General features: G+C 33.2%; 1 protein-coding gene and 2 long non-coding RNA genes across 3 annotated transcripts; 1 reads left to right on the top strand and 2 right to left on the bottom strand.

Annotated features, from left to right (window-relative positions):
- Positions 1-2,297: 2,297 nt before the first annotated feature.
- On the top strand, positions 2,298-4,098 carry LOC144559834 (uncharacterized). Its single transcript, XR_013513270.1, has 4 exons — positions 2,298-2,700; positions 2,928-2,983; positions 3,256-3,329; positions 3,735-4,098. It is a non-coding gene; the product is annotated as an uncharacterized LOC144559834 (long non-coding RNA).
- Positions 4,099-4,231: 133 nt separating this feature from the next.
- Positions 4,232-5,847, bottom strand: LOC144559711 (uncharacterized). Its single transcript, XR_013513212.1, has 2 exons — positions 4,666-5,847; positions 4,232-4,482 (listed from the first exon to the last, which is right to left on the bottom strand). It is a non-coding gene; the product is annotated as an uncharacterized LOC144559711 (long non-coding RNA).
- Positions 5,848-9,754: 3,907 nt separating this feature from the next.
- Positions 9,755-14,169, bottom strand: LOC144559893 (lipase (DUF620)). Its single transcript, XM_078309052.1, has 3 exons — positions 13,807-14,169; positions 13,340-13,663; positions 9,755-10,650 (listed from the first exon to the last, which is right to left on the bottom strand). The coding sequence occupies exons 1-3, from the start codon at positions 14,011-14,013 to the stop codon at positions 10,135-10,137; spliced, it is 1,047 nt and encodes a 348-aa protein (XP_078165178.1). The 5' UTR covers positions 14,014-14,169; the 3' UTR covers positions 9,755-10,134.
- Positions 14,170-14,957: the final 788 nt, after the last annotated feature.

Raw genomic sequence — 14,957 nt, 5'->3', positions numbered from 1 at the left:
CAATAAACATTTCAATATATATCACCAATGACGCCAGATAAATGTATTACACAAGATATATTATTCTACTAATTAATATATATTTCCGCAAATCATATGAATTTATAAACAATAACTTTTCATATAACTAAAAACTCCAAATTTATCACTTTTTTGTTACCTAAATTCTTGGATAAAGGATATATTTTTCGCATGTCCATAATATATAAAAAGAAACACGGTAACGGACATCAATATCTGCACAGTCAGGAGCGGAGTCAGAAAATATGATAGAATGGAACAAAATTTTCAAAACACAACATAATTTTGTAATTATTTTAGACACAGATATATTTTTATATTTTTTTCTGAAAAATATGACAAATAATATATATTGAAAAAAAAAATAGACTAAAGATAAACAAGTGGACTTCCCGTCTTGCTGACTCCGCCCCTGGGCCCACTTCATTTTAGACAGAAACACATGTTGAATTTCAACACCGAAAGGCCTCTGCTGAATATTCCAACAAAATGTTGCTATCAATCAAAAAAAATGTTCTAAATTTCGCTCAGATGAATCCAAACAAGTGTCACTTGGATTCGATAAAAAAGACAAAGCGGGCTACAGGTCGGTTAATTCCAATGTTTGATTTATTAAATTGCATGACATAAATTATATAATAATAAAAAAGGCAACATAGCAATAATTTTTTTTTCCCAAATCAATATAACTTGGAAAAAAAATAAGAACTCGGATTAGGTTAATCTATACTATTTAAGACCAAGCTATATCAATTTAATCGTAATTTTATACATAATAATAACTTAATACATCAGAAATACTATCAGAATAATTTTCATTTAACATCTGACATTTCTCTTCTTTCTTGTTTTTCTACTATTTTTTCTAATTTCGTCCGAATCACTTTTTTAAAATGTTCTGCAATACGGCTTTGGTGTAGCGAATAAAGTCTAGATGTTTGATGAGCAAATAATTATCTTGTTTTGCAAACCACCAATGAAACCACCGCAGAAAACCTGCTGAAATTCAGCTGAATTAAAATAGAAAAAAAAAAGTTAATTTCAAAAGCATTGCACCCGTACAATTAATTTTGAGTGCTTTTAGTGTTCAGAAATTGAGAAAAAAAAAAAACTGTCATAATCACATAAATTAATTTCTGAAATGATTCAGCGAATACGAATTAATATTTTTATTAATTTTATTAAAAAGAATTATATTTGTGAAATTATCATATATTTCTGAAATTGCAATATAAAATTTAAAATTGAAATGACATTACAAATGCAGATGCTTACGGTTATTATTGTTGTCACCTAATTAGCGGACCACATTAAAACTGCGCAATTCTAGCTGCCTAGATATTTGTTTGCAACCAATTATGAGCATTTAATTCTTTCTTTTTTATGTACAACCCTTTAAAAGTTTGTCATTATAAAAAACAGTGTTTTAAATAGCCCCGTTATGAATATTGAAAACAAAAAGATTGATTCATAGTACGGATCAATCCGCGCTATGCATAGTATCATAGCCTCACTCTTGTAATATTACTAAAGATATTTTGAATAACAATTTAAACTTTGTACTTGTTCAATATAAATATTATAATTAATTCTTAATCAATTTGGTGCAATTTATTGCTCTATGAGATTTTAGATAATACTAATAATTATTAGAAATATAAAATATAATTTTTGAAATAAAAAATGTCATGTAGGATAATTTTTGTTATAGCTAAATTATCTGCGATAACTTTTTTGTTTAGCCTTTCCGTGATGACAAGCTAATCGCTATTTATAACCTTGTAAAAATCTGACATTTTTTTACCATGTATTATCAGACTTATATACAGTAAACTTGAAAGGATTGAAACATAGTTATAAGAAAAGTTATTAACTAATTAGGATAGATGTGCATTTTATAAATGCCAAATTCTAGGTTAAACTAGGGTTTCTAATTTCTTTCCCAGTCCCAAAATTACATATTTCACTTGAAACCAAGTATATTTTACAGAGATAAATTTTATATATGAGAAATTTATATATATGCCCAACATAGCCTTTTTTTAAGATATTTTCCCATTAAAATTTCAAAATTAAATAATTAATTATTACTCATAATCCCATTTATTAATTTAATCACTTAAAATAAAAAAATAATATTGATAAGAAATTGAAAAAAAAAAAAAAAAATTGTGTCCATGCCACTCCAAAACATCTAATTTTGAAAAATGTCACTCCAAAGTTTCAAGTTCTGCCAATGCCACTACAAACTTGATTTATTCATAATTTTGCCATTCTTATACTATTTTGATTAAAAATAATCTGAAAAATTCTATTTTAAAATACGTATTTCTGTATTTCCGATTATACCCCTCAGTTAAAATGAATGCACACTTAGGCCACAGCCGATCCCTGCCTCCTCTCTTCTCTTTCACGCGAGAAAGGGGAATCGATCTCCTCCTCTATTCTCTCGCCGATCCATCAATCCTCCTCTCGCCGTTGAAAATTTCTCTGCCTAGCTGATCCCTCTCTCGCCGTTGATAGTTCTCGCGCTGATCCCTCTCTCAACTTTCTCTCCTTCTCTATCATTGGCTCTCTGTCCTTCTCTATTGGCACGTGGTAGAGGCTCTCGGTGGCTCCTCCAGTTATCTCCTTGCACCTGTGATTGCTCTTCCCAACCCCTTCCTTTTGTTCCCTAAGGTATCGTATACCTCTTTTTATTGCATTTTATTTTTCTATTCCACGTAATAGTTAGACAGTGGATCTATTCTTACTTTGTCATAATTCCTTTTCTATTTTGTTGCGCAAAGTTGAACAATTTTCTATTTTGGTTAAATATTTTTTCTTTGCATTTTTACATGTTTTTTTCTTCCTTCAATATAATTCATATGTATATTCGTCTCTTTATTAACCTCTTGGATATGCAGATAATCAAGGCACTTAATCTCTATCACAGGAAAACTGGGACATTTAACTTTTTCTGGTAAACAATTACTTTATCATTGAGTTATTTTTATCAAGAAATTATATTGGTTTATATTGATAATGGATCTCTTCACATAATTAATACCCTATTTTCTTTCTATTTTTCTTAATTTTTTTTGGAGAAAATAGATTCTTAGCTCGCAATAATCCTTCATTATATAGCTAATAACTCAAAGGACAAAATGGAGAAAAAATGACATGAAACCAGTTGGATTTCATTCAATTTTGAACTATTTTATGCACTTTCTTACTTTGAATGTTTGTATATAGATCCATCTTGATAAAAAGGCATCAACTGGTGCGGATCTTGGAGGTGGTCTGCCTACTGCACAACACTGGGAAATGTATGTTACTACATCTCATCTTGTAAATATGGAAAGTGTACCATTCCATTTATTTAGTAATTTTTTTTTTTTGTGTTTCACTTTTGGGATGGATGGATATTTTAGACAATGATTCACTTGAATTGGAAAATAATTGCCAGTTTGGTTGGGTTGGGTTGAGGGACGGGGGGGGGGGGGGGGGGGGGGGGGGGGGGGGCGGTGGGGAGATTTGTTTAAATGTGGCAGTGAAGAAGCACAAAAGAATAAAAAACTATAGTATATTTTTGGATATTTATTATAAAATTTATACTTTAGATTTGCCACTGCATCATAATATGACTAACAGGTATATTTGTGTTGATGTACTTGCATTTATATACCGGTATGGTGGTACTTATATAACACACTAATTGATTTTGTTGACAGGGACCGGGACCGATTCACCACTTAAGTATCATTTCATCCCTACTGGTTGCAATTTAGGCATCCGACTGCTCTTTGGAAGAAGACTGGCAACTTGGCAGAGGCTAGGCTTGGGAGGGTGCGAGAGGGGTGCGGCATCAGATGAGTGGGGTTGATTTTGTTGTAGTTGTTTAAATTGTATGTTTTTTTTTGTTCTTTTAAATTGTATGTACAAGCGACTGAACGTGTGTGAATGTATTACGGTTTAATCTTGCTAAAATAATGCTCATTTATGAATCTGCTTTTTTTTTTTTTTACGTTTATGGATCTAGAGAAAATTTGTACTCCAAACAGTTATTACTAGTTTTTATATTCTTTATATCAATTATTTATCGAAGTCCTTGCTTCATAATGAATGCTTTGTAAGCACAAGGAAACTTTGTAAGCACAAGGAAACTCTGAAGCACATATATGAGTGTGCTTCAAAGTTTTTAGCAATTGTGAATCCAAAAAACCAACTCTTTAACCATCACTAAAAACATGACATAAATCAGAAGTTTTACAACAAATTAAAACCCTAAAAATATGATATAATTATGCAACAAAAGCCAAAAAACAAACACAAATTCAGTTCAAACTCCATACTAAAAACATGACAAATATTACAATTTTGCAGAATGACCCCTGTCAACTATTAAAATCCAAAAACTCCCAAAAGCACTAAGTCTTCAATCTTCTCCTTCAGCTAATAAAAGAAGGCATGCACATACACCTATATTGAAAAATCACAAAAAGAATACTGTCAATTTCTCATAATACCATACTGAATCAATTCCAGTGAACTAAAAAGTGATGCATGGCACCAGAAAATAACCAGTGACTAATTTTTATCCTATAAAAAGGGCTTCTGAATCATGTAGCATGTAGCCTTACAGACTATAGATACAAAACTTACCCATGTAGGGCTTAACTGCGTTTCCAGTACCATTCAAATCAGTACTGCATCATGAAGAGCTTTCAACATGGCCCTTAACTGTTCCAAGAAAGTGTTATATACTGGACACATGGACACGCTGTACAGAGTGATTGATTCAATTACAGATCTAATATGCACTAATTTATCAGTTTTGCAGCCTTGCTTACCACACATGCAGCTGGACCTATATTTACCACACATGCAGCTGGACCTATATTTATCAGTTTTGTAGCCAATTTTCCCACTCATAAATCTTATACTTACCCACTAGGAATCCATGACTTGTCCATGTCATCTACTCATAAACAGGAGAATTGAGAGCTTGGTTTAATTTTCTATTTAGAGCTCTCAAGAAGCATTACCGGTAATGTTTTATATAACAACTAATGAACTAATTAAAAAGAACCCCCAAGTAAGAAATCCAAAGGAACACCATCATTATAACCAACCAAGACACACACTTATTTTTGCATCACTGGTATGGGTGACTTAAGTTCAGTTTCAACCCCTATTATAATCATAATGACATGAAAAATTCAACATTTAAAGCATCAACATATATCAAAGCAACAATAACATACTTCAACTTATTAGAAGATCTTTTCAACATTTTTATTTAAGTACTGGTACCATTGCTCTCTGACTTTATCTGTGAATTGGATAAATTAAAAGCGCTAAGCATTAGAGTTCAGTACGAACAAAAATTAAAATCACTAAATCAATGGTACCCACAGAGAATCTAAAAGCATTAAGCTTATGAAAATTAATTCAATCTAAATGCACGTTGGACTAATGAAATGCAAATCTTTGGAATCTGGTGCTATCAGAGCTCAATGCATCTTTTAATCCTGCATAACCATTTGCTAATGAGGTAGGCTCAAGATTCTGAGGGCGAATTGGCGGATTGCTGCTGAGGCTGTTGAGGCGGAACTAGGAGGCGGTTGAGGCTAGGGTTCGTGATTTCTGAGAAGGGTTGAGAGAGAGAAGCATGGGAGAGGAATCACGAAGGGTTGAGAGAACCTAATCAATCTTTGCATATGTTCTTCTTAGAAGGGTTCGTGATTAGGAGAGGAATCACTAGTAGGAGAGAAGCACGGGAGAGAAGCACAGGAAAGGAATCACGAAGGGGGGAGGCTAGGTTCATGATTTCTGAGAAGGGTATTTTTGTCACTGTTATTATTATTATTTTTTTTAAAGACTAATGATGTATTTGTGGCAAAATTAGAAATAAATTAAATTTGTAGTGGCATTGGTAGAACTTGAAACTTTAGAGTGGCATTTTTCAAAATTAAAGGTTTTGGAGTAGCATGGACACAATTTTCCCAAAAAAAAAAGGTCTTGCCCTTCCAATCCCTGCCCCCTCATATAACGAATTCAGATCCTCCTCGGTACCGTAATAGGGAATCTTTAACAATTAGTGGATCTGGGTTGTTCTTTGTAACTTGGCACAAATCTCAAAGCCCAAAAATATTATCCCCTATGCTAGTTCAAATTTTAAAGCGGTTTGGAGTTAATCTCAAACCGTAAAGTGAGGAGAATTTTTTACGGTACTTGGAAGGATAGTTTTCCCTTGTATAACATCTCATTTGCCACAGAGATGTATAGAAGGATGGATATCACAACAACAATGAGAACACACACCATTGATGCTTTGTTGCGGCTGGAAAACAACAAAAAGGCTAGAAGAACATTACTGGTAGCGATGTTCGTAATCTGGAGAGAAAGATGTGCACGCATATTCCAAGATACCAACAAAAATATGGAAGAATTGATAAAGTGGCGTATTTGTTACAACGCCATGGACAACAGGCGGGAGGAATACGACTTTTCAGTATATTCCATTTTCTATGTTATTTTATCCGTTTATTAGCTTTAACTTTTCTAGTTTAGGTTTATTTGACATTTCTTTCATTTTGTTTTTTAGCTTAAGTGAGTTTGAGTGACTTGTGTTTATTTTCACTTTATGCAACTACAAATCTTTTGTAATTGCAATTATCAATCAAATATGGACTAGATCCTTATTTTTCCTAAAAAAAAACATATCATTCACCTGGCACGAATAATTCGAAAATTAACAACCCAGAAGATAAAATATATGCAAATATATTTAAATTTAGCTGCAAAAAAGAAGTACAATGACTACAGTATTCCGTACGGTGTTCGTCGATTTTCTGCCAAGAAAAATAAATGCAAGAATTTTATATGATGTCGATGTAACACTGCAAGGCTTCCCAATTGCAGAGGGTTTTTAGCGGACCATATATTTCAGACGCAACTGTAGCCAGAATCCGGATTATGATTTCATGACATCTTGGCTCTTTGTGTTGAGGCGCATGGATACATGGATCGATCAAGACATTATGGGGGGGCTGTACAATGGAGATACATGCGCATATGCCACTGGGCCACTGGGGAAACAATGATAGTGAAAGGGTTAGATGTTGGTACTAAAAGAAGGAGATCTTTTGTGAGATCAGAAGTGAACGGAACGGATAATATTTGATTTATATTTAAAAATTAAATATAAATATCTAATATATGAATATATGTGTATATTGTATATAGATACGGGTACAATTTTAAATTGTAATTATCTGTATTCGAATAATAAATATATATTATGAAAAAAAATTATTATTCACTATTATAATTAGATAAATGTTATTAAAATATTATAAACTTGGATATTTTTTTAATAATATTTATATATTTTTTCAATAAAAATCTGATCCGTATCTCATTTTGTATCCATGTAATATCCAATTCGTATCCGTTTCGATTAACATCTGTTTTACTTGAATCGGGGAAGCATCTTTACAACTTACAGGGGATGTCGAAGCCCACAATAGATTAAAACTGGAGCAGTGTACCAGCCCAATACAGAAAAACCCTAAGAGCATCTACATCCCTAAAACTCACAAGGGTTTCTAAATAACTGTTAACTACTTTTTAGAAATTATGGCCTCTAAAATTTTTAACCTCCACATCCTTGAAACTCATTTTAGAGTTTCTATTAAGCCACGTCAGCAACAAATTAAAAAGGAGAAACAATTTGAGCCAATCATTTGGCCAACATAGAGTTTATAAATAGTTTCTTAATAAGAAACTTTCCTGCATAGTTTCTAAATAAGAAACTCTCTCACATCCCTGAAACTGAATTAGAAACTGCCATGTCAGATTATAAACTCTAATAGTTTCAGGGATGTAGATGCTCTAACGCATACCAACAAGTAGTTGATACTTCCCTTACTAGATTTTCCTTGTACTATTGCATAGAGAAGAAATCAACATTCGATAGGTGATACATGGTAAGCCTTGAACCCAGGTCTTCCATTATATTTTCTGGATTTTTATTGTTTTGGGTCAAGTGAAATAAGAGAGGTTACATGAGGGCCTTTTGGGCTTTAATAGGCACAATTTACAATTTTTAACATACTCAGCATTTTAAATTAGTAAATTTTGGAACATTTCAACTTGTAACTTGTAAGGCCTTCTATATGCTTCTGTAAAATCTACGAGGTTGTTCAGCAACCCCTATTTAATGTTCCTCAAGTTTTTTTTTTACTCTTTAGAAGTTTAATTTCTCCGAACAATATTTTATTAGTGAGAATTAATTTTAACTAAGTTTATATGTATTCCTAAACTTAAACTTCCACTTGTCCAAATTTTTGAAGCACTATTTATCTTGAATTAAGTCTCATTAGTTTTCAAAGAAGCTACTTTTTTAATCCAGTTTCTTTGCCCTACTTAAAATTTAATCCCATATTAGTTGCGGAACAGCCACTATAGTTGTAGGAATTAAGTGCTACAATTAAAAAGTCTTGTCTACTACCTAAATAAAAAGATATTTAAATATATCCTAATTATTAACACATGAAAATAGACACAAATAGAATGTCAACCTTTATATACAATTGGGTGGACAAAACTCGTTACTCTACATTTAAGTTGTCAAATAAAAAATAAAACAGGAGGAGATATATGAAATAACGGTAGAGTAGGTTAAACCATTTTATTAAGCGAATTAACGTATTTTACACTTACTTCGTTTGTAAGGCTCATTATCATAAACAAAAATTCATTTTCTAATATCTTATTTTTCCAAACGGATTAATTTAACTTATGACTTAAGCTGCCAAACAAAATATAAACAGAAATAGTGCCTGAAATAGCATCTGGAATAAGTTATAGTGCTATGTACAGGGGTTGATAAATATAGTGCTATATATTTAAACACAAATAGTGCCTAGAATAAGTCCTCTTATACCGCCTTGTGTTTTATAGCACTATTCTTACCTATTCTTACCTACCTTGAATCCTCATTAAGGGCCTGTTCGGCCAGATCACTATTCACGTGGGAAAAAAAAAAATTCAGTTCAACTGAATTTTTTTTTTCCCACGGGAACAGTGTTTTTCAGTTCAAATCCCTTGCCCGCGCCCATTCCCATTTGTTGGCCGAACAGGCCCTAAATTTAAGTAGCAACCAAATATGACCATAAAAGTCAAATTTCCACATCAACTTTAGGCAATTCTTTTACAAGACTAAAAATTGAATCAAGCAAACTAAAGAATGAACATATATGCAAATATCATCCTCACAACAACAAATGATTCACAATTTGATTAGTTGATATATTACACAAGTCACAAGTATACATGGAAAAAAAAAAAATGTTACATCCAGCCTGTCACAAAAGGCATAAAAACTTGAAACCAATACAAATTCTAGTAAAAAGGGAGCAATGTGTACATTATGACCAAAAGAAAGTGTATAATAGCATTCACCAAATGTAATTCGTGGAAAGATATATCAAAATAATTTCATATCTTTTTTTTCTTCTTAAACTTTTACATTTATTTATGTGAAAACGATATAGTCACTGTGCAAGATGCATGAATTAAATATCTTTTAGATATATATATATAACAGGGGGGCCATGTTAATAGTCTAATTTGGTCCTACCTCAAACAAACCTTTCATACCACAAATGTACATTTAGCAATCCATAATTCCAAAATAATAAATGTCCCTTTGGCAGCACACTACACGACAAATAAATACCAGAAAGATCCAAATTGCTTACATACTTTATTACATTTCCAATCTCAATATATGTACATACTGGTATACTACCAACCAAAAGTCAGTTCCTTTAGTCCTACGGGCTACTTGGCAAAAAAAAAAAAAAAAGTCAGTTCCTTTTCTTTTCTTTTTTCTTGACATGATAAGAACTGATTTTTATAGAAATGCCCTCAAATTACAGAAGCAAGATTTTGATTATTATCTGGACTACTAGGAAAATGAAAATAGAATTTCTACAAGAGAGTACTGGTAACACTGAATACCTCATATTCTCTTTTGAAAAGACAAGTGCCGTCTCCATTTCACTACTAAATGGAGAGCATCCATATACATATTTATCACAACTTCACATACATGTGCTAATATTATCTAGGTTCATCAGACATGTCATAAATATTGCTCCTCTGTACCTCCTCAGGGGGGATGAAAGAATCAACAGAGAGTCCAGGTACATTAAACACCACATCATCAATGGACCACACCTCCTCCATTTGGGTCAATACCCGGTTCGTCTTGATCCCGAACCCAAACCTTACAAGACTCACTGTTGACCGACCCGAATGTGCAATCGCGACACCATCCACCATTCGATAATCCTCGATCGAAGATGAAATCGCTGTTTCCCAATACATGGCCTCAGCGCCCGGAGACTGGATCCGTGTCAGCTGTGTATCCTCTAGTCTGACAAGTAGTCCGCTACGTTGGCTGAAAAAACCGAACATGTTATGCTTGATAACCTCGGCCGTGCTATCGCCCCAATTTGAGAGCGTTGACTTGTCTACGTCAAGTTTTAACACAAAGCAGTCTTCTTCTCCGATGAATTTCTCTCCGATGTGTTGCGCGGGTGAAAAGACCGCAGCGATGGTTACAGGGTCTAAGCCCTAGAAGATCAAAATGGTGATTAAAGATATATTTAGTGCAATTATAGTCTAGAGATATAGAGTGTGGCAATTTTCCATAAGAGCTATGCATATTAGGTTTGCTACTCAAATAATGATGCATGAGCCATGCACATTGAGGCTGATCATTGAATGAGAATTTTATTCAATTAGTGCAATGATTGTTGTACAGAGTAACAGGAGTTTGACAGAAAATAATTTGATAAATCAAATAAAACAGTGTGAAGGTACTATATTTGGTTCCGCAATAATAAATATATGTTGACTCTTTTCTTAATCATAAATTGGAATCTAATAATTAAAAACAATATTTATCATTATCCAAGTGGGATTAAAGTAACATTTTTCAAGCATCTCATATGTGAAACCTCTGCTGAGTCAAAATAGGAAAGCAATGATTGACCTAAAATTAGAATTAGTAACTATTTAAGAATTGCCTCATTGTATACGTCTAGGGGTGGCAACGAATCAAACCGAATCGAACCTATTTTAGTTTGAGTTTAATTTGAATAAGATTTGAACTGAACTAGATTTGATTTGTTTCGAATCGAACTAATTTCGAATCAAATTAATTGTGAACTACATATTTTTCGAATCGAATTACAAACTAATTTTTTTTTTTAGCAGTCCTAGTTATACCAGTAGTTTATACATTAATTTTCTTCTCGTGGGACAATTCACACATCTTTCTTTTACCTTTCACGAATTCACACTAATGGATTATGGGCTAGTTTATTAGTTGTTAGCTGCTATAATCATACCAACTGAGCATAAACAAGTGCAAGACTGATAGCTACTACATTAACTCTCACAATTGCCACTATGGTACTAAAAAAAGAGCTTCAGTATGACATCTAAGTATGAAATGAGCATTTTAAGTTGAAAAATTATTCATAAAAAAATATATCACAACAAATAATTATAAAAAGTTGATTAAGTACAAAAACTGAAATATGCAGTAAAATAAGTAATCATACAAGAACTGAGTATTTTGAGAGCTAGAGAGCGTCGGCTAGGTTGTATTATGACTCTCTATCTTGAGTTCTAATTTTATCAGGTAAATGAACGGTCGATATTATTATGAGATTCAAATCATAAAAGTTCGCGAATCCATTTCGATCGAACTAGACCTAGTTTGAATTTGGTTTGAATTAATTTTGAACCGAACCTAATTTGGTTCGTTTCAGTTCGAACTAATTTTGAATCGAATTAACTCGAATCAAATCTGAATCAAACTCGAATTAAATCACAAACTACGAATTTTTTTGCCAGCCCTATATACGTCAACAAAATTTAAAAGATTTGATGGCGAATCCATACTTTACCAAACGATGTGGTGAATTATATTTTATTTATTTTTTGTTTATAAACTCAGTAGCAGCTGCCAAGTGTTGAATTATATTCTTTAGTCTATTTGTGCAGCAACTCTCTGCACATGACCAAATTGTGGCCCCACATAATAACTTAAACTATCTGTAGTTTGGTATTCCTCCTTATGTAAGGTGATTCGTACTTAAATCAATTTAAAAACAAATCTTGTTAAAAGTAGTGCATTTTAAAAATTCTTAATCTTAATCTTATCATATTTATATAATCTAACAATTTATTACCCTCTCCCAAGTTGTTGCACAAAACAATATACACAAATAAAATGATATTCATCATTTATTCATTTTTAAGATTAACAGAATTTTTCGTTTCATTTTATTTATTTCTGAAAGGTTTAATCTTCTAGATGGTGCACAAATGCAGAACATAAAGTTTCCACCTCAATTTCTTTTTAACTTGATCGTCTTCAGATAAGATTTTTCTATTATTTTTCTTTACAACTTTTATCATTGATAAGAATTTAAAACCAAAACTCCCAATTAAGTTTTAGTTTAGTACAATTTGAAATTGAAGTGTCCATCTTTGTCAATCCAATTAAGCAAATACATTTGAGAATTAGATAGACAAACTAACTTTTCTAGAGGGTACATTTCCTAAACAATTTCAATTTAAGAGAAGATCTTTAAAAACTACCCTATAAATGCGACACGTGTAGCAGCGACGGCAGCACACTTGGACACAGCAATAGCGCCACAGAAGTCTCCAATAGTCAGCATTGCTGTCATGATGTCATCTAATCTAATTAAATAAATCTTAGCCCAATTAAGTAATTAACTGCTTGACCATTGTTTACAAATTACAATGTGTCATTAGACGCCGAATGTCAGAGCACATGCCAAAGTTAACTTTTTTTCACACAAAAAGGCTCTTTCAAAGCTCCAAAAAGGAAGCACCTAGCTAAGAAAGGTCGCAAATAAAGCAACAAGGACCCAAAGTTGAGAAAGGAGTGACTGTGTGAAAACAATGGGATTATGAGAGCATGCACCAAGTGTGAAACAAGGATGAAACAGAAAGGTGTCAAACTGGAAACTTTATTTTTCCTCTAAAAAGAAAAATAAAAGGAGAATTTGAGTGAATTTGCAGCTCTCTATTATGTCGCCTAAGAAGTCAATCCTTTTCTCAGTGGTACTATGAATGCACGACAAATGAATTATTTATAAAAACAACCAAAATTAAAAAATATATATATGTGTATATTACGCAAGCTCCAAGTGTCAACTGTCAAGTTTAAATTAAACTGTTTAATCAACAATTTCTTGATTAATATGTGATAATGACTTGCCTGAAGAGCGCGTCGGAGAGGGCGGACCCCACCCCGGGCCGCATGAGCTCCCACCCAAGGTGTCCGTCGCCATGCCACATGGCCATCGCTGCCGGCCATAATTTTGTGTCCCGACACTGCCAGCTCAACTAGCCACTTGTTAGGCACTAGCTGCCACACCACGAAGCATCCGGCATGACGCCTTTCTGTAGTCCTGTTTCCCGGGCCCCATTTTGCCAGTTGCACACGGCCAGCTGCATACATGCTCTTCACTCCCCCTTCTATTTTCGCACAGCCGGTTGTCGCTCTGAATTGCTGAATAATATACTGAGCTGTCGACGCCACCTAAATGAAACAATTAAGTTTCACATTATCATAATGAAAGAGGAATGCAACCATTCTGCATTTCAAGAAGTTATACAAACAATAAAAATGACACATTGTACAAAAATTATCAATAAATTAACCCCTTCACAATATCTACTTACATTTTGAGGTGGCGATGGAAGCACCGGAACAGGAGAGAGGGGGCAACCAATGACGCTTAACAAAATGCGTAGATCGGACTTGTTGTGTGAAATGAGATGGTTTGTGATCCATGCCCGGAAAGAGTGAGTTCTTTTTGAGAGATTTGTAATGGATTTGGGGTCAACTTCACTTATAGGCTCCTCTGAGAGAGGAGCTAGAGGGGCCATGAGAGAGTGAGAGAGGAGGGAAGAGAGGGGGTGAAAGAGCGAAGCGACAGATTGTTGTAACTTATAAGAATGTTCTGAGTTGATCGATCGTTGGGTAGTGTTTTGGCTACATTTGGGACCTTGTGCAGTTTTTGCTTTTGTTTATGATTCGGTTATGGGGGTTTCTATATTTTTATACTTTTAATTTTGGGGGAATTGCATGTATACCCCTCAAAAACTTCAAAATTGCTTATTTTTTTCCTCTAAATTTTAAAGTTACATATTCCCCCTATAAACTTCAAAAACTCATATATTTACTCATTTTATTGTCTTTTATATTAAAACACATTCTAAATTTATAAAATACCTATTTTACCATTTTATTAAAAAATAAAACACCCATCAGACTCCAATTTGAATGTAAAGATTCATCTACCGTCCGAATTACTTTAAAATCAGTGCACGCTAGATCAGCACAAATCTTGAAGCGAACACACACGAATATTGAAGTAACGTGCACATATCTTAATGCAATGCAAGCGAATCTAAATCTTTGAGATTCGTGCGCGCTAGATTAGCACGTCTTGAAGCGGACACACAATAACATGCAATAATCTTATTGCGATGCGTGCGGATTTAACGGTAAATGAACCCTTTAGATTCAAATTTGAGTTTGATAGGGCGTTTTATACTTTTAATGAAGAGTAAAATAGGTAATTTATAAATTTAGAATGAGTTTCAATATAAAAGACAATAAAATAGGTAAATATGTGGATTTTTGAGGTTTAGAGAGGAAAATACGTAATTTTAAAATTTAGAGGGAAAAATATGTAATTTTGAAGTTTTTTAGGTGTATATGTGAAATTCCCCCTTTATTTTTAAGCAACGGGTGTGTCTGTGTATTAGGAAGTATGGCGAAGTTTTAATCATAGGATTCTTTTGCAAGGAGAACCCCGATTCTGTTG

Source organism: Carex rostrata, chromosome 9 (genome assembly GCF_964058835.1).
Source record: "Carex rostrata chromosome 9, lpCarRost1.2, whole genome shotgun sequence".
NCBI classification, from domain to species: Eukaryota; Viridiplantae; Streptophyta; class Magnoliopsida; order Poales; family Cyperaceae; genus Carex; species Carex rostrata.
The sequence above is the reverse complement of the archived record's forward strand: the minus strand, read 5'-3'. Positions and strand labels throughout refer to the sequence as shown.